At 42.8% G+C, this 20,698-nt stretch overlaps 1 protein-coding gene across 2 annotated transcripts in view; it reads left to right on the forward strand.

The window, feature by feature from the left end:
- WDR47 (WD repeat domain 47) overlaps positions 1–20,698 on the forward strand; it is a 35,375-nt gene that overhangs the window by 6,909 nt on the left and 7,768 nt on the right. For both annotated transcript variants that reach the window (XM_075286422.1, XM_075286423.1), the window contains 10 exons: positions 2,209–2,375; positions 5,408–5,491; positions 6,405–6,489; positions 9,182–9,984; positions 12,966–13,098; positions 14,578–14,756; positions 15,525–15,779; positions 16,899–16,953; positions 18,756–18,919; positions 19,026–19,195. In XM_075286422.1, coding sequence (XP_075142523.1) covers positions 2,209–2,375; positions 5,408–5,491; positions 6,405–6,489; positions 9,182–9,984; positions 12,966–13,098; positions 14,578–14,756; positions 15,525–15,779; positions 16,899–16,953; positions 18,756–18,919; positions 19,026–19,195 — 2,095 coding nt within the window. The remainder of the gene's footprint in view (positions 1–2,208; positions 2,376–5,407; positions 5,492–6,404; positions 6,490–9,181; positions 9,985–12,965; positions 13,099–14,577; positions 14,757–15,524; positions 15,780–16,898; positions 16,954–18,755; positions 18,920–19,025; positions 19,196–20,698) is intronic.

A 20,698-nucleotide genomic window follows, 5' to 3' on the forward strand; every position in this document is an offset into this window, starting at 1 on the left:
CCATTTAGTGGACAGAGATTAGAAGGAATCTTATGTTTTATTTCTAAAGCTTTAAAGGGATCCTATCAATAAAACTCAATTTTTTCTGCCTACCATGTAGGAATAGCCTTAAAGAGGACCTTTCATGGTCCGGTGCACAGGCAGTGTTATATACTGCTTGAAAGCTGACAGTGCACTGAATTCAGCGCACTGTCGGCTTTCCCGATCTGTGCCCCGGGTAAAGTGCTATCGGTCCCAGTACTGTAGCTCTTTACAGTCAGAAGGGTGTTCCTGACAGTCAGTCATGTACGTCCTTCTGCCCAGCAGCGCCTATCATGCTGTACAGTGTGAGCGGGGAGGAACGCCCCCTCCCTCTGCTCACAGTGCTCGTTCATAGACGAGTATTCTCAGGAGGGAAGGGAGGTGATAGGCGCTGCTGTGAAGAAGGATGTACCTGACTGACTGTCAGGAACGCCTTTCTGACTGTAAAGAGCTACGGTACCGAGACCGATAGCTCTTTACCCGGGGCACAGATCGGGAACGCCGACAGTGCGCTGAATTCAGCGCACTGTCGGCTTTCCAGCAGTATATAGAACTGCCTGTGCCCCGGACCATGAAAGGTCCTCTTTAAGAAAGGGTATTCTTCTCCTACCTGTAGATGTCTTCTCCGTGCCACCGTTCGGTATATAATCTGGTTTTCGTCAGTATGCAAATGAGTTCTCTCGCAGCACAGGGGGCGGTCCCCAACGCTCAAACAACATTGAGGACGTCCCCAATGCTGCAAGAGAACTCTCCAGCGCCGCCTCCATCTTCTTCAGGAACGGGTTTTCTTCACGTCTTTTTCCGGCGGTGGCTCCAAACTTCTAGGCCTCGGGCAAAGCCGACTGCGCATGCCCGCTGGCCACAAGAAAATGGCCACTTACACAGTAGTGTAAGCGGCCATTTTCTTGTGGCCGGCGGGCATGTGCAGTCGGCTTTGCCCGAGGCCTAGAAGTTTGAAGCCAACCCCTGGAAGAAGATGCGTGAAGAGCCCGTTCCTGAAGAAGATGGAGGCGGTGCTAGAGATTTCTCTCGCAGCATTGGGGACGCCCCCAGTGCTCTTTGAGCGCTTAGGCCCGCCCCCAGAGCTGCAAGGAAACTCATTTACATACAGGCGAAAACTGGGATTTATATGGAACAGCGTTGCGGAGAAAATATCTAAAGGTAGGAGAAGAATATCCTTTCTTAAGACTATTCCTATGTGGTAGGCAGAAAAAATTGAGTTTTAAAGGGGTTGTCTCATAACAAGGATTTATATGGATTTAAGACTTTTCCTAAATGCATTGCTTTATCAAAACTGCTTTGTTTGGCTGCTATCTTAATTTATTCACTTCATTGTTTGCACTCAATTTCTATGACCACGGGGCAGCTCTGAGCTGTTTATGTCTGACAAGTAAGGGAGCTCCTCAGATAGGAGAGGGGGGAGGTGAGAGCTCTGGGATTACTGTGCTGTCTATCTTCAGCTCTTCCACTTATCAGTCAGTTTAATTGAATTTGGCTGAGATAATGAGTCTATTACTTCTGTATGTAATGCAACCGGACTCAAACCCAGCTCTGCTGCATCAGCCTCTACACCAGCTTCATACTGTGGTTATGCATTTACAACCAATCCCTCATTACTGACTGCAAACCTAGCAGATAGCAGAGCAAGTGAAACCCCGCCCACCAATGTGCCGAGAAAACCAGGAAGTGAACAGAGCACAGAGCCTGCAGGTTGGTGAACAAGGGTTATGGGAATATCCCTTTAATGATAGGATTCCTTTAATAACCGGTGATGTTTAGATACTGCTAAGGTTGGCGCAAGAACAGAATAGGCCGTTTCAGTGGCTTTATGGAATATATGGTTTGTTCTAAACTTCAGCTCTGTCCTATATGAACTAATGAGAAATGCGGGATCGTATTTCCATGACTGTAGCAGGAGAGAATACAGACACATGCTGTGATTTTCTCCTCTCCCTGGGCCTTAGTGTTTCTGGTCTTTTTACATTGAGGGCTGAAGGCATAAAAGATGGATAAAATAAGTCAGTGGATGCATTATACAAGGATTTACAAGGCAAATGTGATCCTAACCGCACTGTGAATGCCTCCTTTAAGCGGAGTTTTTGTTTTGTTTAGTTTTTTCTTTATTTTATGTAGACCATTAAAATACATAGAACATAATTGATTCCTTTTTTTTGCTTTTTTTTTCAGCCCATCACAATGACGGCTGAAGAAACTGTAAACGTCAAAGAAGTAGAGATCACAAAGTTGATATTAGATTTCCTCAATGCCAAGAAGCTGCACATCAGTATGCTGGCCCTGGAGAAGGAGAGTGGGGTGATCAATGGGCTCTATTCTGATGATATGCTTTTTCTTAGGTATGTAAAAATATATATATATTTTTTTATCTTTAAAGGGAATCTGTCATGTCTGTTTAGGACGATGCGCTTACGATTGAGGAGTCCAGTGCTCCATTCTTATGACTATAGAACACGTCCTATCCTAATCCGTGATGTCTGAAAGAACCGACTAATTGAATTCAATTAGGGATGGAAGTCACTCGGATAACTCTCAGATGTCCCCCAAGTGCAGTCCGCTAAAAAATCTGAACCAACTGTGCATGCACACTCGTTTGGTAGCATGTAAGCTAACCTAAGGCTAAGTTCACACTGTGGAAGGGGAGCAGGAATTTGAAGCCTGGCTTAGTTCCTTGATTCGCCCCAGACACAATGTGGCTAATGAGGCTGAGCCTTGCACCAGAGGTTCTGCGGCTGACGCTAGGTTCACACTAGTATTTGGCTCTCTGTTGTTCGGTTTTGCATGGGTACCCGAAAGGCGGAGAGCGGGTCTGCTAAAAAAGCGGTTACCTGGGCACACTCCATAGACTATATTAGGGTCAGTTCACACGTGAACTGCCCGCGTGGGTTTTGACACGGAGAGAGACGCGGTGAGCCGCGTCTCTCTCTTGTCAAAACCCGCCTGCCGCGACCATCGCTGTCGCGGCTTAACCCTCTGCTGTCGGCTCAAATGAATGAGCCGACATAGGAGGGAGCTGCCGGGGGCGGAAGCCGCGCGGCTGAGCCTGCGCAGCTTCCGCCTGAAGAAAGGGCATGTCCTTTCTTTTCTCCGCTAGCGGCAGCCCGCCGCTAGCGGGAAAAAAAAGCCTGGTGGTCTACATAGACCACCATTGTAAAGGGGTGGATTTTGAAGTGAAATCCGCTGTCAAAATCCGCCCCTTTGTTCACATGTGAACTAGCCCTTAGTGTTCATTTGGTTTCTGCCAGTTTTTTTTTTGCTGAAACCGACAGAGAAAAGTCTGCGGAATCCGTGGCAAAAACTAGAAGTCTGTCAACTTCCTCAGATTGAAAACAATAGGGGGCACATTCCAGACAGAATTTGTAGGAATCCGCCTCAAAATCAGCTGCAATTTCAATCGTACGAACATACCCTATGGACTGGTGGTTTTGTGTGCGAAATACCCCAGTTGTGACCCTGTCTGTACTTGTCCTAGAGATGAGTCCATTGAGTCTTATCTCACTCCTCTGTGGTGTTCCCACCACCTGCCCACTGGTATGGCACATTGGCACTGAAGTCAGCGTGTACTGCTCCGGCTTCAGGGTAGACTTGCTCTGGTGTCAGGGTACAGGAACTAGGTAAGTATTAAGGATTTTCTTTATATTGTAGGCACAGACATGGTTCCAATAGAGCTATTTGGGATAGTAAACTACCAGTCCATAAAGATCTGTGCACTTTGTAGTGCTTAAAGCAGACCTGTCAGGTTCCCTTTAAAGAATGACATGACCTTGGAGTCAATTAAAGATTATAGAGAATTGGATTAGATATCAGCTGTTACATAAGAGAATGTTAATATGGGATTACACATTGCATTCAGTATTATCAGCCTTGGGTTTCTATGCTTTCCATGCCTTGTGGCCTTCATCACATCCTGGAAGAAAGTGCTGATGTTTAGTATGTTATTACATTGGAGAAGATGTAACGATAAGCTCTCACATCTCCTATCAGGTATAGTATAGCAAATAATTGAAATTCTTCACCATATTTTCACAGAACTTTACAAATTTGTCTCTATAATTCCTTTAAAGAGGACCTTTCACCACTTTTGGGCACAGGCAGTGTTATATACTGCCAGAAAGCTGACAGTGCGCTGAATTCAGCGCACTGTCGGCTTTCCCGATCTGTGCCCGGTGTGAAGAGCTTACGGCCCGGTACCGTAGCTCTTCTATGGTCAGAAGGGCGTTTCTGACCATTAGCCAGGAACGTCCTTCTGCCTCGCGGCGCCAATCGCGCTGTGCTGTGGAGCCGGGAGGAACTCCACCCTCCCTCTGCTCACACAGCTTGTCCGTAGACTAGCATTATCAGGAGAGGGAGGGGGCGTTCCTCCCGGCACCACAGCACAGCGCGATTGGCGCCGCGAGGCAGAAGGACGTTCCTGGCTAATGGTCAGAAACGCCTTTCTGACTGTAAAGCGCTACGGTACCGGGAACCGATAGCGCTTTACACCGGGCACGGATCGGGAAAGCCGACAGTGCGCTGAATTCAGCGCACTGTCAGCTTTCTGGCAGTATATAACACTGCATGTGCCCAGATATGGTGAAAGGTCCTCTTTAAGAAATTAGCGCTGTTTTAACGCTCCGGGCCATAATAGTACGGCACTGAACTGTATGGCAGCTTAACCCTTCAGGTGACGGATGTGATGACCTCAGTTCCTTGGTTTCCATCACAGTGAGGGAACTGATCTGAGAGATAGCCATGGTAGCCAAGAGGCCAGTCATTGTCTTTCTCTATAACACACAGGGAGTCTATGGGCAATGTACTGCAATACGCAAGTGATCCCAGGTTCAAGTTCTCTTGTGGGTCAGTAAAAAAGTAAAAAAAATATGCATAACGAATAAAAAGTTGATTTAAAAAAAACCCCTGCAACTTAAAAAGGAAAATAATATAAACCCACTGTAAAAAATAAACAAACATGTCAGGTATCCCCATGTGCATGCAAATCGTACAAATAACGCTATTTATCCCTTACAGTGAACACCTTAAAACAAATTGCAATGTATTTCCCCAAAAGAATATTCTGTATACCGATTGGATTCGGATTGGATGTTGCAGTCCATTGTAAAATCCGACATTACAGATTTAATAAACATGAAGGGTTTCTATAAATCCTATAATCTGAGAGGAGAGCTGTGTTCATACGGTTGAATATTCGCTAGTTGGGTCCCTCACAATCGTACTTTTTTTTTTTTTATGGCCATAGTAAGCTTCTCTTCACACGTCGCTGCTTCTGTGCAGAATACTGCTGTGTTTTTGCAAAAGAAAAAAGAAAAGTTCATCCATTTAATATCAACCCATTTGTCTGATGCCAATTTTTTTTTCCTGTCATAACTCACAGGCAATTGATCCTTGATGGTCAGTGGGATGAAGTCCTCCAATTTATCCAACCACTTGAGTGCATGGACAAATTTGACAGAAAAAGGTAATTTTTCTAAGCTAAATGAATGGTTGAGTGTGTGTATTTACATATGTGGGAGTGTGTATATGTATAAAAAAAAGGAATATATATCTCTAGATATACCGTATATATTCGAGTATGAGCCAAATTTTTCAGCACAGTTTTTGTGCTGAAAAAGCCCCCCTCGGCTTATACTCGAGTCAAGAAAAAAAAAAAAAAATTATAAAATAAAATAATTATTTTATTATAATTATAATAATTATTAATAATTATTAATAATTATTTTATTTTTTTTTTTTTTTTTTGGGAGGGGGGGTCTATGACCAGCCGCACTATTAAAGTATAGAATCTTCCATAAAATAGTGAAGAAGAAAAAAAGCTTTAAAAAAATTAAATAATAAAAAAATAAAGTAAATAAAAGTTGTAAATCCCTCCTTTCCCTAGAATACATATGAAGGTAGAAAATGACTGTGAAGCACATACACATTAGGTATCCCTGTGTCTGAAAGTGCCCGGTCTACTGAATATAGGGGATCTGCAGGGCTCCTGTTCCGTCGGGAAGGGGTTAATAGGAGCACTGCAGATACCCTATATACAGCCAGACTGAATTCCAAGTGGGGGAAAAAAAACCTCAAGCCTAGGGAAGGGGCAGACAGACAACCAAAACACCCCCTCCCCTTCCCCAGCAACTACTGCACCCAGAAACTCCGACCATTTGAATTTTTGAAATTTTCCAGTAGCTGCTGCATTTCCCCCCCTCGGCTTATACTCGAGTCAATAAGTTTTGCCAGTTTTTTTGTGGTAAAATTATGGGCCTCGGCTTATATTCGGGTTGGCTTATACTGGAGCATATACGGTATATGTCACGCATAGCAGTAGTACTATGTAATGATTTGGTCTGTTTCGTGTATTCCTGTACCTGTTTTCATCTCTTCAGGTTCCGGTACATAATTCTAAAGCAGAAGTTTTTGGAAGCGCTGTGTGTGAACAATGCAATGTCAGCAGAAGAGGAGCCGCAGCATGTAAGATATAAATGAATTCAGAATGTAGGTTTATCCTAGAGCTGCCCTTGGGAGACATCTGCTTCCCTTTCTTTATCTCTTGCGCTCACCCTTCTTTTATGCCATGGAAAAGTAATTAATTATACAGTGTAAAAAAATATCCCTGTTTTCTTCAAAAGCCGATGAATAAAATATTTGTGCTAATTTAGGTAAGCTTATTTGAGGAGGTTTTTGCTTTTCTTGTTCGTTTTTTTTTTTGTTTGTTTGTTTGTTTTTTTTAAATCTGCCAAGTTGAGTGGTAATGCCCAACATGTTTGGAAGGAAGAGTAGAGGAATGGCACAATCCAGTGTAATAAGAAAAGATGCTCTGGAAATGGTATTTGCTGGGATGCACTGGTCAGGAGAGGTGACAGGTCCTACTGGTCAGGAGAGGTGACAGATCCTACTGGTCAGGAGAGGTGACAGATCCTACTGGTCAGGAGAGGTGACGGGTCCTACTGGTCAGGAGAGGTGACGGGTCCTACTGGTCAGGAGAGGTGACGGGTCCTACTGGTCAGGAGAGGTGACGGGTCCTACTGGTCAGGAGAGGTGACAGGTCCTACTGGTCAGGAGAGGTGACGGGTCCTACTGGTCAGGAGAGGTGACGGGTCCTACTGGTCAGGAGAGGTGACGGGTCCTACTGGTCAGGAGAGGTGACGGGTCCTACTGGTCAGGAGAGGTGACGGGTCCTACTGGTCAGGAGAGGTGACAGGTCCTTTTTAAGATCCCATAAGATTATACTGTATGCATGATATAGATGTATTCATGCTTGCTACCTCCAGGTGAGTTTAGGATTTAAAGCCGGAAACCCAGAGACAAAAATAATAGATCGTTGAATAAGCCAGGAAACTAACAGGTCTCAGTGCATATGCTGCAGATTTGCCTGGTTTCCTAGACCCCCATCTTTATTTTTTGACAATCTTGTGACTATGGGGCTAATACTTTGATCCGATGAGATGAATACAAGTGGTTAGTACTAGAGTTCTACTGCTTAGCCTGGGTCTTTACAGCTACTTTTAGTTGTAGTGAATTTGTGGCTTATTACAACATCATTGTTTTCATATGGGTGACAAAGCCAGGTGACATTGCAATGGTTCCAGTGCGCCGCAGCTTTCTGCCCCACAGTGAAACATGTAGTTGCAATAACTTACGGATAAACAACATTAGGGTGAATTTGCCACAGAGTTGGCGGATGGATTCCGCTACTGAATCCGTGGCAGATTCCACCCAGATTCTGTCTCCCATTGTTTTCAATAAGAGGCTGAGATCACAGCAGGACGCTGAAAAAGACTCGACTCCATGCTGATCCTGCCATTCATCTGGGTCTAATCCACAGCGGAAAGCCGCGATGGTATGATGACGCCCTGCATCGGACAGAAACCAGCAGCGGAAAATGCACAGGAAAATGCTTCATTTTCTGCTGTGTGAACTTTCACTTACTGTGACGGAGTTACTAAACCTTACTCTAGAACTGTAGGCTTTATCCAGATGTCTGGCAATATAATAGACAACACGGAGAATGAATGATTGATTTTTTTTCTTTTTTATTTATTTTTTTTCCATGAAGAATCAATTGAAAAATATCAGAACACTAAATAGGCCAAAGTATTCATTTCAATGGCAAGCTTTAGGCTTGAGTGGCTACTACATGAAATATAGTAATGGCATCAACAGGGAGAAAAGTTTCCAGATTTCTCATTGTTTTCAGTGATCAGGTTTCTTCCTTTAGTTACCCGTCTGCTGCATCACTTACTCATGCACTTTTTTTTTTTTTTTGTTACTCTGGGGTCTTTTAAATGTGCTGAAGTTTAGTAAAGCAAGCCAGATTGCAGATTTTTTTTTTCCATTTTGCTGAAACTTGTTATAGCCGCTTGCATTAACTCCTTACATACTATTACTTTTTGGGCAGATGCTCCTTCCCCAGAAAAAGTCTGTACTATTGCATTCTGCTGCAATGCTGGTATCAGAGAGACCGCCGATCCTGGGTGTTTAACTCCATAGATGCTATGGGGTGGGGAGAGGCTAAAGGGCTCCATGTCTGCCATCTTTGTGTAACCATTTGGTTCTGGCAGAGGCTTAGAATGTTTGTTAGCCCTAGGGAACATTCAGATGACAAAGTCTCCTGTCCGACTGCACCTTAGCTCATTGAACTTAATGGGGCCGACCATGAGTGTCCTATTATGATCTGTTTTCCTGGATCACAATTGATCATTTCAATGGGGCCAACCATGAGTGTCCTATTATGGTCTGTTTTCCTGGATCACAATTGATCATTTCAATGTGCAGTCCAAAGTGATCATGGACCGCGTATGATAATTACTTTCTTCCTTCTGAATGTGGCTTAAGACTGCCTGGGTTGATCCGCTGAAGTATAGCAGTGTATTATACCGATGATTGCACCCCTAGTGTTCAAGTCCGATAGTGCTATTAAAAGAAATATTTAAAAAAAAAAAAAAAAATTCTCTTCCAATTCAGTTTTAATTCAAAATTTAAATTTAAAAAATACTTGGTGTCACATTGCAAGAACCCTTATAATAAAGTAAATATGTTATTTGTTCTGTACAGTGATAGTTGGATGAAAGGAGCCATTTTCATTGAGTTGTAATAATTGTGAATAATTTATATAATATAAGCTGTTTTTTTTCTATTTCACATAAATGTTTTATTACTGCAGCTGGAATTTACAATGCAAGAAGCGGTAAAGTGTCTCCACGCCTTAGAAGAGTATTGCTCCTCGAAGGAAGATTATAGCAAGTTGTGTCTTTTGCTGACCCTGCCAAGGCTCACAAACCATGCAGAGTTTAAGGACTGGAACCCAAGTACAGCTCGTGTGCACTGCTTTGAAGAGTCCTGTGCTATGGTGGCGGAGTTTATCCCTGCGGATCGGAAACTAAGCGAGGCGGGTTTTAAGGCCAGTAATAACCGCTTGTTTCAGCTCATCATGAAGGGCCTTCTATACGAGTGTTGTGTCGAGTTCTGCCAGAGTAAGGCCACCGGAGAGGAGATTACAGAAAGCGAGGTCCTGCTTGGAATAGATCTTCTTTGTGGTAATGGATGTGACGATCTTGATTTAAGTCTCCTGTCTTGGCTTCAGAATTTGCCGCCTAGTGTATTTTCTTGTGCTTTTGAACAGAAGACACTGAACATTCATGTTGACAAGCTTATGAAGCCCAGTAAAGCTGGTTATGCCGACCTTCTCACCCCGCTCATCAGCAAACTGTCTCCGTATCCTTCCTCTCCTATGAGAAGGCCGCAGTCTGCTGACGCTTACATGTCACGCTCATTGAACCCAGCCTTGGATGGTCTCACATGTGGACTTAGTGGCCATGACAAAAGAACAGTTGAGCCTGGAAATAAAACTTCACCAATGTCTCATTCGTTTGCTAACTTTCATTACCCTGGAGTGCAGAACCTTAGTCGAAGTTTAATGCTGGAAAGCTCAGACTGTCACAGCATCTATGAAGAGTCTTCTGAAAGGTATTTGTCAAATTAGCAATTTTGTGTGACTGTGCTAGAAGGCTGGTGGATCAGTAGCCGGTTATCAGCAATTATTCTATTATTATTATTATTATTATTATTATTATTTTATTATTATTATTATATTATTCTATTATCATCCGGATCTTACAGCCTCTTTACTGTGGACTGGAAGTCACTTGATTTTTGCATGTGTATTAGAGCCTCAGAGTGAATCATTGAGAGTGAGACATTTCCATCCATTACTGTCCGTTCTTATACTGTTCCCATGTCCACAAAAAAATAGTGGACATGTGATAGATTTGGTGTAAATTGACACTAACAGTCACTAAGGGACACTAGATAAAATTCCATTGAAATCAATAGGATTTTTAATGGGTTTGGAAACGTTCTGCTAGTGTCCGCTGTTAAAATCTTCTAATGGACATTAGCAGTGGACACTACTGACGCTCACCAACAATAGTGTGAACGACCCTTTAGTGTCACAGCTCCGTTACAAAGTTTACTGCCGACATAAGTGACACTGTGTTTCCTATTAAGGCTGGAGATTATGATCTAAATTAAAATCACATTCTGCTAAATTTAGTCTATATAGGATTAGTGAGGTGATAGATTCCCTTTAACCACTTCAGTAACGGGCCAATTTGTGGTCTAGGACCGGACACATTTTAGGTTTATTTTGTATGTGCGGTTTTGAGGGCTGTAACATTTTTCTCGTATGTCACAGTTATTTTTATTTTCAAATGTGTTTTAATTTTTTTTATATCCGGGAAAATATAAACATAATAGGAGGGAAATTGTGTCTGGTTTTCAATTTATTATTTTTTATTTAATAACACAAAGTGTCACTGAAAAACTTTTATAATATAGTTTTTCCTCTCCGTTACGGTAATTTTTTTGTATGGTGTCGTCGGGGGTGGGGCTATAACCTTTAATAATGGCGTTTTATTAGCGTATTATTTATTTATTTTTTTATTTACATTTTTTTAAAACTTTTTTATTATATTTTTATTTTATTTTTTTTCCAGATTGTTTCCCCATAAGGTGATAAGAGACCTTTGGGGACATCTGATCACTTATTTTTTTTGTACTGGAGGCTGATTTCTCCTATAACTGGGGCTGCTACATTTAACCCCAGATACAGGAGGAATACAGCCTCCTGCACACTGTATATACAGCTTACTGAGCTGATTTGGGGTCCTGTAGGACGCAGCAGCTCTGGTAAGACTCTGCTCCCGGCGGATCACGTGTCCGCCGGGTCAGAGGGCGGCTGAATTATGGCAGCGTCCATAGCTGTGTATACAGCGCTCATTGAGCGCTGTATACACAGCGATCGAGAAGGCAGGGGAGGTAATAAATCTTCCCTGTCTTCTCTCTGGGAGCTCCGGCTGAAGTTACAGCCAGCTTCCATTGAAAGCAGCTGCATGATCTCCGTGCAGCTGCTGTGTTCTGACTGGACGTACCGGTATGTCCTGTCAGAACTAGGCAACCACTTCCCGGACATATATAGTATATGGGCGGTCCGGAAGTGGTTAAAGAGGACCTATTATGTACTCTCACGCTGACGGTATTATTTATATGCTGTACCCCGGTGCCAGAGATATCAGTGACACTAGTTTCTGCACCAAAATCCCTCCATTGTCATAAGGGCAGCCTTATAGTTCAGCGTCATCACTGGATGGTACAAGGCTATGGAAGATTACTGTCAGGAAGGGGGAGGGTAGTGGTCCTCACAACCCAACGATGATGCTGAACTGTAAGGCCCACCTTTCTAACAGTGGAGAGATATATTGGTGCTGAAACTAAGGCCACTGATATCTCTGGCACTGTCAAACACACTGTCATGTTGAAGTATATAATATTGAACGGGCCCCTTTAAAGGGAATCTGTTAGGGCAATTTGGGACTCTAAACCATGTACAGGTCCTTACCGTCCTGTAATAAAGCCATCTGTACCCCCAATAAAAATAAAAAAGCTTTATACGTACTCTGTTGCTGTATTCTTTGGCGCAGTTCCTCACTGAAGCCAGAGTAGTACACCTCGGGCTCAGTGTGTCTGTCCTATACCGCCGGTACTTGTGCAGTGAAGACGGGGTTTACCTCGTCGTCTTCACTGAAGAACTGCGCAGGCATCAGGAGCAACAGAGAGGAGTCTGATGAGGCTTATTAGACTCCTCTCTAGGTAAGTAGAAAGGGTGTGGTTTTTTTTTTTGTTTGTTTGGTTTTTTTTTTGTAATTGCGGGCACAAATTATTTTATAACAGGGGGTTTTGGATACTAAACCCCTGGATTATAGAACACCCACAGATTTAATGTCCCAAATCGATCTGACAGATTCACTATAAATAAAAACTACTCTTAAAGGGATGGTCTGATTCCTTTTTTAACTCCTGAAGAGGATTAAAATAACAAACTGCATACTCTCCTCTCTGTTCAGTAGGGGATCCATCCATCCATCTATCCATCCATCTCTCCATTGTACTCCCCGGTATTCCTGACCTTTGATCTACCAATGAGAACTACAGCCAATCCGTGGTTGAGGAGTGCGGCTGAGTTCAAGTGCAGCATCACTGGTTACCCCAATTGTTTAAATATGTCAGCCAATGTCACCAAGGACCTGGGACCTCTGAACAGGGACTGTCTGATGGATCCTTGGTGGAGGGGTGACTGTGCAGAATTTGATATTTTAAGTCTCCATGGGGGTTAAAAAAAGAGCACCGGTCACCAAGTACACAATGCTCTATGCCAAACATTGGTTACGTATAATCTTAGAGGGGCTGTATCTTTTGAGCAGACTTAAGAAAGCAAACCCCCCCCAAAAAAGGCAAATTGTTCAGGGGGACGGCAAGAATCTGATGATGTGCGGCATTATGTATTTTGTACTTGGTGACAGGTCCTCTAAAATCTCTGTGCATTTTTATGATCAGAATGAATGGCTGGACGATGACGCACAAGTTATCGATCTCCCTTATTGTTCTAACAGAAGTGAAACTCCTCAGGAGAAAGATATCCCAGGCAGTAGTGAGACCTTGTGCCAAAACATCAGCCCCGAGAACGATCTCCAAGCAGCAGCAGAAACCTCATGTGAGGGGCCAAGAAAACCAGAGAGAAATGAGGTAATGTTTTCCTCGCGCACTGATTTCATTGCTTGAAGTCAATTTTCCATGGAGAGCGTCAGGAGGGACTTGGTGCAAGGAATTATGGGCCTTTTTTTTTTTTTTTGTGCCATTTTTTTCCATGATCAGTGTGCTGTGTTTAATATATTTCATGTAATAAAATTTTTTTTCTAGTTTTATTGGAGACACAGTAGTGCTTGTGTCTTACGTGTATATTTCACTTATATTGTTAGCGCACACCAGGGCTGTGGAGTCTGTAGACCAAAGCACTGACTCTGACTCCTCTATTTTCCCACAGCCTTACTTCAACTCCCGCTTTGACGCCTTCATAAATGGTTGACAGTCACGGTGACAAATACCCAGTAAAGTTTCTCTGATTCACAAAATTGAGTGATTGACAATATGTAAAAATTCAACAAACTATACAATATTGATAACTGAGGACACACATAATAAAAAATAAAAAACATCAGAGAATAAATGATGCTGATGGTTTATAATCCTTTATTGATAATGGGCAGCACATTTCGACACTTTGCCTGGTGTCACCTGACGAAGGAACCATGCAAGGTGTCGAAACTTGTTGCCATTATCAATAAAGGATTATAAGCGATAAACAGCGCATCATTTATTCCCGGATTTTTTTACCTTTTTGTTATTTGTGTCGACATCTATACCAACAACCATTGGTTGTTTGATCCCTGGGTAGTGCAGCAGCTGTCCTCAAGCAATTTATTGGTTATTTCACATATACTCTGAGGCGCCAGTTTTTTATTTGACCAAATATTAATAATTGTGTTTTATAATTTTTTTTAATCCGGAGTCAGTAAGTTTTCAGGCTCCTTCCAGAACTCTCCCTGATTCCATAGCCTTGGCACACATTACATCATGTCTTCTGCCATATTCCTATTGGTATTGTATTTTTGCTTTCATATTTGATGATGTATTAGATAATCTTTGCTCACCGTGACTGTCAGTCATTTGTGAGGGAGTCAGATCAAGGCGTTTGGATCGGGTTGTGGAAAAGTAGGTGTTGGTGGTTTGGCGCACTGACTACACAGCCCTGGTCACGACGGTCCCTTGATGAAAGGATCAATTAAAGTTGTCCTACTTCTTGGACCACCATTGGTCAGTTGTGTTATCTGTAGTAACCTGGCAGCAAATTTTCTGTGGGTTCTGCAGACTTACCACAGCTTAGCTTGTCGGCACAGACATATATCAGATGTCAAACAGGCGTCCGCTTGAAGTATGTTACCTGTAATATTTTTGCAATTATTTCAATTTTTTATTTGCAAGTATAAGTTTCTCTATTTTTTTTATGCATTGTTATGCTATTAAACATCCTGTAATACCTGTGCTGTTCTTTCTACACCAATGAAAATGACTAACGCTGTGGCTTTAAAAACGTCATGCAGTAATGGGACGAAAAACACAGATATATAATAGCACGTTTTATAGTCTAGTTGTCGTGTTTTTCAGCTGCGGGACTCTACAGAACAGTTTGAGGAATATTACCGCCAGAAGTTGCGTTACCAGCAGCACCTGGAACAGAAGGAACAACAAAGGCAGCTGTATCAACAAATGCTGGTTGAGGGGGGAGTCAACCAAACCGAGGAATCGGAACATCCCCAAAACCTCACAGAACAGTTTCTTAATAGGTAGGTCTAGCGAATAGGGGAGTCCTGGAGATATCTGGTTATACACTCATTGACAACTCTTTTCGATAGCACATTATTTGGTTGTCTAATGGAGACCCAAAAAAACCCCTGTGAGATGTTGAGAAGTGGAATACAATGTTTGGTTGTTTTGGTTTTTTTTTGTTCTTATTATTGCTGTTCACACGGGGCAAGAGGGGGTGGATTTTGGTGCTGAATCCACGTCAGAATCCTCCCCCTCACAATAGAGGTCTATGTAGACTGCTAGCTTCCTTTTTTCCGTGAGCGGCATGTTCCCGCTCACGGAAAAAAGAAGCGAGTTGCCTTATCTTCAGGTGGATTCAGAATTCTGAATCAGCCGCGGCGTCTGCCTCGTGGCAGCACTCTCCGGACCACCCTCCGCGGGAGGCGCGTTTTGGTCTTGTTCTGATACAGCTTCCCGCGTCAAAATCCGGACCAAAATACGCCATCCCGTGCCCCGTATGAACTAGCCCTTAATGTCCCCTGTGAGCTGTGATGACTTTTCTGATATTGATATTACACAGTCTTAAAGTTACTATCACCGGCCTAAAGGGTACTTTTTTTTTTTTTTGGTGGAGGGGCGCATTATATTGTCTTAAAAACCACCACCATAGAAGTAATAGTGGTCTTCACAAAGTGTATTCAAATCTATATTATAAAAAAAAACAAAAAACCCTTCTTTACAGCTGCCATGTTACTGTATTTCTCGTCTATTTAACATATGTCTGTGTCCTTCTATTCCTCTTTCAGGTCTATCAGAAAGCTTGGTGAGTTAAATGTTGGCATGGATCCGCTCAGTGAAGAGGTTCCGACAAAGGGCCAACCACATAATGGGCCACGAGACAGCAGCTCATCTGCCACCAATGGGCCTTCGCCTACAGTAGCATCTCTATCAAGAAATTCGCAGCCTGATGGACAGAGCATAAATACAAGCACCCCTAGGAAAAAAGGAGTTGCAACACATATACCTTTCCCGGAAGAGTCCCCAGTGTTTGGAAGTACAGGGTTAGTTATGAGTGTCAGTATTGACGCTGTGCAATGAGATACGGTTTACGTTACATTTAGAGAACTATTAGTATGGAAACGTGGTCATATATGTTCAGTGGTGATGCAGCTTAGCATGAGGACCTTACATACAACATAAAACATCTGTATCTTTGACTATGAAGCATAAGGAATTCATTTACATCAGGCTTGGCTGGAGCCGTGCTGTAATTCTTGCTTTACTCTTTTACTGACTTTTTATGGAAGTTTTTCTAAAAATAAATGTAGGCTGAGAGCAATTTGCAAGCTTGTACATATATTGTGCTGATGCCAGAGCCAGTTGTGGAGTGGATGTGTCGTTCTTCATGCTTACTATACTATAGCACAAGGATATTGCTAGCAGTCGAACAGGCGAATGATAGTTCTGTAGCGATTGTATCCACTCTGGACCATACAAGCTGGTTTAGCCGCAGTTCGGGCACATTATGTTCCCACGGTGGAATTTGTATAAGCTGAAAAATTCAACTTCAGGAAAATGAAACTGAATTTTTCTGCTTGACCAAGTTCCGCACCAGCCTGGCAGAATTCTTCTGCCCCCCATTCACTTCATCGGGCAGATTCTGCCTAAACATCGAGCAGGACTCTTACTTATTCAGGTAGAAAAAAAGTCAGCATCTGCCTCCCATTTGTAATGAATAGTAGGCAGAATTTGGAGCTGGCGGAATATGCCTAATATTTCGCTCCAAATTTAACCGTGTGGACATGCCCTGAGATTCTGCAACGTGGAGCCTGTATATAACTTTTTTTTTTTTTTTTTTTGTCTCTTGATGTGAGCACAGGTCATTGACATTGCACAAATGTTTTCTGTACTTCAATAGAATATCTTTAGGTTTACTATAAGAAGAGCTATAATGGAGCGGATTCACTAAGAAAGCGATTTTATAATGTCTAAGCCACGTTACGGAAACCATATTGAATTTTGGGCTGTTCATAGGATTGGTTGATTCATGACATGAATCTGGCGTCACTGGCATCATCAGGTCCGTCGTAGAATAAACCAATCTTGATGAACTGGCCCCAATGTATTTTGTAGATTTATTTATCACGTATGTAACCCTTTGTGTAATTTTTTCCTTGCAGTGCAGGGCCGATCCTTGAAGAGCCTGTAACTGCTGGCACCAGGAAAAGTTCAGAGGTGAGGGGTCCAAAAATAAATTAGCATGTTTTTAGGCTATATTTAATTGACGCTGTGTGTACCCAGACAATGGTTGCCAAACTAATGAACAGGACCCTCCAACTGTATAACTTATGTTTGTGGTGTACAAAGCATAGACGGAGAAAAAACAAGTAAATTACTAGTTTCTTCCAAATCTGTGCAACATACAGTAAGCAAACGAGGGGCATAACTGGAGGGGGTGCAGAGGGTGCAGTCACATCGGGCCCAAGAGCCTTAGCGGGTCCATAAGCATTGGCATCATTATTGAGATTGCAGCTTCCATCTGGCCCATAAGCCAAGGAGACCCACAGATTACCCGAACCACACTAAGGGGGATTAAACTCCTTATCACCCGTAACCATCAATATCAAGAATTCGCTGTAGGGATGAGGTAGGGGGTCCGGACAAAAGATTGCATCGGGGCCCACAAGACTATAGGTACACCAGTGAAGCAAGCTATTTCAAAAGTTACATAATATTATAAGAGATTTTAATTAAGTTGTAGTAGGAAGTATTTATGGTTGATTTTCCAATATGAGAATATATTTGGACAGTCAGAGATCTCATGCATTTTATTTCCTGTTTTAGTTTATACTATAGGTAGCTTTAGCCTATAAGCTTAGTATAGTAGATCCATATTATGTCTTCTTGCTGTGGTCTGTGAAAATCCTTATTATTGCAACAGTTTAGTCTGGTTTTGAAGTTAGGGGGCGTTCACACTACCATCGGTGTCCACCAGCTAGTGTCCGCTGCTAATGTCCATGCAAAATCTTGCGCGGACATTAGCAGCGGATACTAGCTGTGTCCGTGACATTTGGCATTGATTTAAATGGACATCGGGTGCGTTCTTTTACACGCCGTGCCTGTCCTTAACTGTCCGTTCCCAAAGATGTCTGACTTTTCAAGTGGACAGCAAAACCCGATATGTAGGTTAAATTTAAATCAATGCAATATGTCACGGACACAGCTAGTGTCCGCTGCTAATGTCCGCACAAGATTTTGCATGGACATCAGCAGCGGACACTAGCTGTCGGACACTGATGGTAGTGTGAACGCTCCCTTAGAGTTTTCCCATAAATTACTCTAATCCATATATCTATTCACTTCTATGACGCTCAGGATCTCCAACAGTCCTGTATAAGTTAATGGATCAGTGGCCAAGCATGTGCACCCACCACTCCATTTCCATTGGGTACTTGGGGACACCCATTTTTGTGAATGTTGGGGGTCCCAGTGGTTGGAATCCCAACTCATATTTACCATCCACAGGAAATGTCATTCATCAGAGACATCCTCTAACGGACATAAACTGTTCTCCCTGTTAGTCATTTTAATCATAGTTCACCCTCTAATAATTTTGCATATAAGATTGGTGGATTAAAGGAGTTAAACCACCGAGAATATTTAAATAGCTGTGGGGGTCTCAGACTTTTCCCATTGTGCGTTCAGCTTGACCACAGCCAGGTTGAATGTAGGTGTGTGACTTGGACAACGCTTCCATTGAAGTGTATTGGAGGGAAAATTTGCCTGCCCACCAGTTGTCACATCTGTATTCGGCTTGGCTTCAGTCAGGCTGAATGCACAATGGGTGTAGAACTCCCCCAATCTCAGGATCAGTGGGGTCTCAGTGCAGTCAGCTATTTCTCCTCTATCTTGGTGGCATAAGGGAGTTATAGCATTTCTGGTGTATGCTTTCATCTCTCCTACAAGGTGGATTTGCACATATATTGTCGCCTTCTTGCTTTCAAGTTTTTCAATTGCCACTTTGTTACCTTTAACAGCCAGATGGAAAATCAAAACAGCAATTTATCTGCCTCACGACCCTGGAGGATACACAGGCAGTCCGGGCTGTAGCATTTCACCCCAGTGGCTCACTTTATGCTGTCGGATCAAATTCGAAAACTCTTCGAGTTTGCGCTTACCCTGATGCCTTGGATACTACCAGGTAAAGACCATAGAATACTACATTACAGTAAGTGGTAGGACTCTGGGTGGCTGGCAGAGGCCAGCATTGGGGTACAGCTATCCAAAGCTATTGCTTTTTGTTTCAGTGCCCCTACCAGCCCCACACAGCCGCTGGTTCGATTTAAGAGGAACAAACACCACAAAGGGTCCATTTACTGTGTGGCCTGGAGCCCCTGTGGGCAGCTACTCGCTACAGGATCTAATGACAAGTATGTGAAGGTGCTGCCTTTTAATGCTGAAACATGCAATGCAACAGGTAAGTGCATTTAATCCGTGTGTGGCGCCTCACCCTTATAAGATCTACCGTAACAGGACATTATGGAGATAAAACTTTAGCGTTCAAGGAGATAGTTGAGTGAATTCTAGATTGGCTGGTGTTACTCCTTAATAAAATGCCTTATTACTGGTAGGGATAGCCTGTAACTACATGTCTGTTATCTGCCTCACTGCTGTATATAGAGTCAAATCATGCACCGTATTGTGTTTATATACAATAGTCATGTAATTCTGTATTCAATCTTTTTCACGGTTTCATGATTTTAATTATTAACATTTTAACTATTGCATTTATGTCAGAGCTCTTGAGGGAACGTGTTCTCTATCCAGTCATGGTTTCATTAGTTAGAGTTGAGACAGAAATGACTGGCAAGTCCTGACCACAGGACAGGGTTTATGGGTCAGAAGAGCGATGCTGCTCTGCTCCATTTCTATAATTGGATTATAGGTGAATAGGCGCTACATAAATCACATAGCTTAGGGCTCGTTCACATCTGCGCCCTGGGTCTCCGTTTTGCAGGTTTCCGTTTCCTGCCCGAAACTGAGCAGGTGACGGAAACCTGCAGTCATTTTTCAAACCCATTCATTTGAATGGGTTTGGAAAGTGTCCGGCCGTGAGCGCCGGTGAGCGTTTTGTGCTCTCCACGGCAAAACCATTTTTTTTTAACCGGACACAAAGTCGGACATGAAGGACTTTATGTCCGGTTAAAGAAAAAAAAAGTTTTGCCGAGGAGAACATAAAACGCTCACTGGCCGGACACTGTCTGCCAGGTCTGTCGGCAGAAGACGGAAACCTGAAATGGAGATCAGGCGCAAGTGTGAACCCGCCCTTATTTAGTTACGCTGTTTCTCTAACTATGGAAACATTGTAGCTCCAAATTACCATTATGGGAACAGCGTAGAGGAGCGCTACTTGTCTGTTACTGCAAGTAGGTGGATGAGATTTGAGACCAGTTATTCCTGTCTATTCAGACACTTATCTTGGTAGAATAGAAATAGTGTTTATTCTTTTGTTGTAATTATTATTATTACTATTAGTAATAAAATGATAGATAGATATATTTTATTTAAATACTTTCCCTGGTGGCAGCCACATTGAAGACACACAATGTCTTTCTTGTCTGTAGAGTGGCGTAAGGTGCGTGCCTTTTCTGGCCACTGGACTAAATGGGAATCAAAAGACAGAGAACTGCCCTAGAGTATATTATAGTATCTTGGAAGTGATGGGCTAGTCACATACAGAATTAATATTCGCACCTGGTTTGGTTCAGTCCTGAGCTCTGCTGTTTTTTTTTATATAAATCACTTTTTCCACCTATTAAATGATGCTTGGGGTGCGTTCCCCCTGTGATCTGAGCACAGCTTCGTCCCAACTTGAATGCCGCCTTCCGGGCTGTTGCATTACGTTCCGTGAGATGTCCTGCTCCTCCTCATCACTGCTTAAGCAGCAACACTATCTTCAGCGGGATCGAAAACCTGCACA

This window comes from Leptodactylus fuscus, chromosome 9 (assembly GCF_031893055.1).
Source record: "Leptodactylus fuscus isolate aLepFus1 chromosome 9, aLepFus1.hap2, whole genome shotgun sequence".
NCBI classification, from domain to species: domain Eukaryota; kingdom Metazoa; phylum Chordata; class Amphibia; order Anura; family Leptodactylidae; genus Leptodactylus; species Leptodactylus fuscus.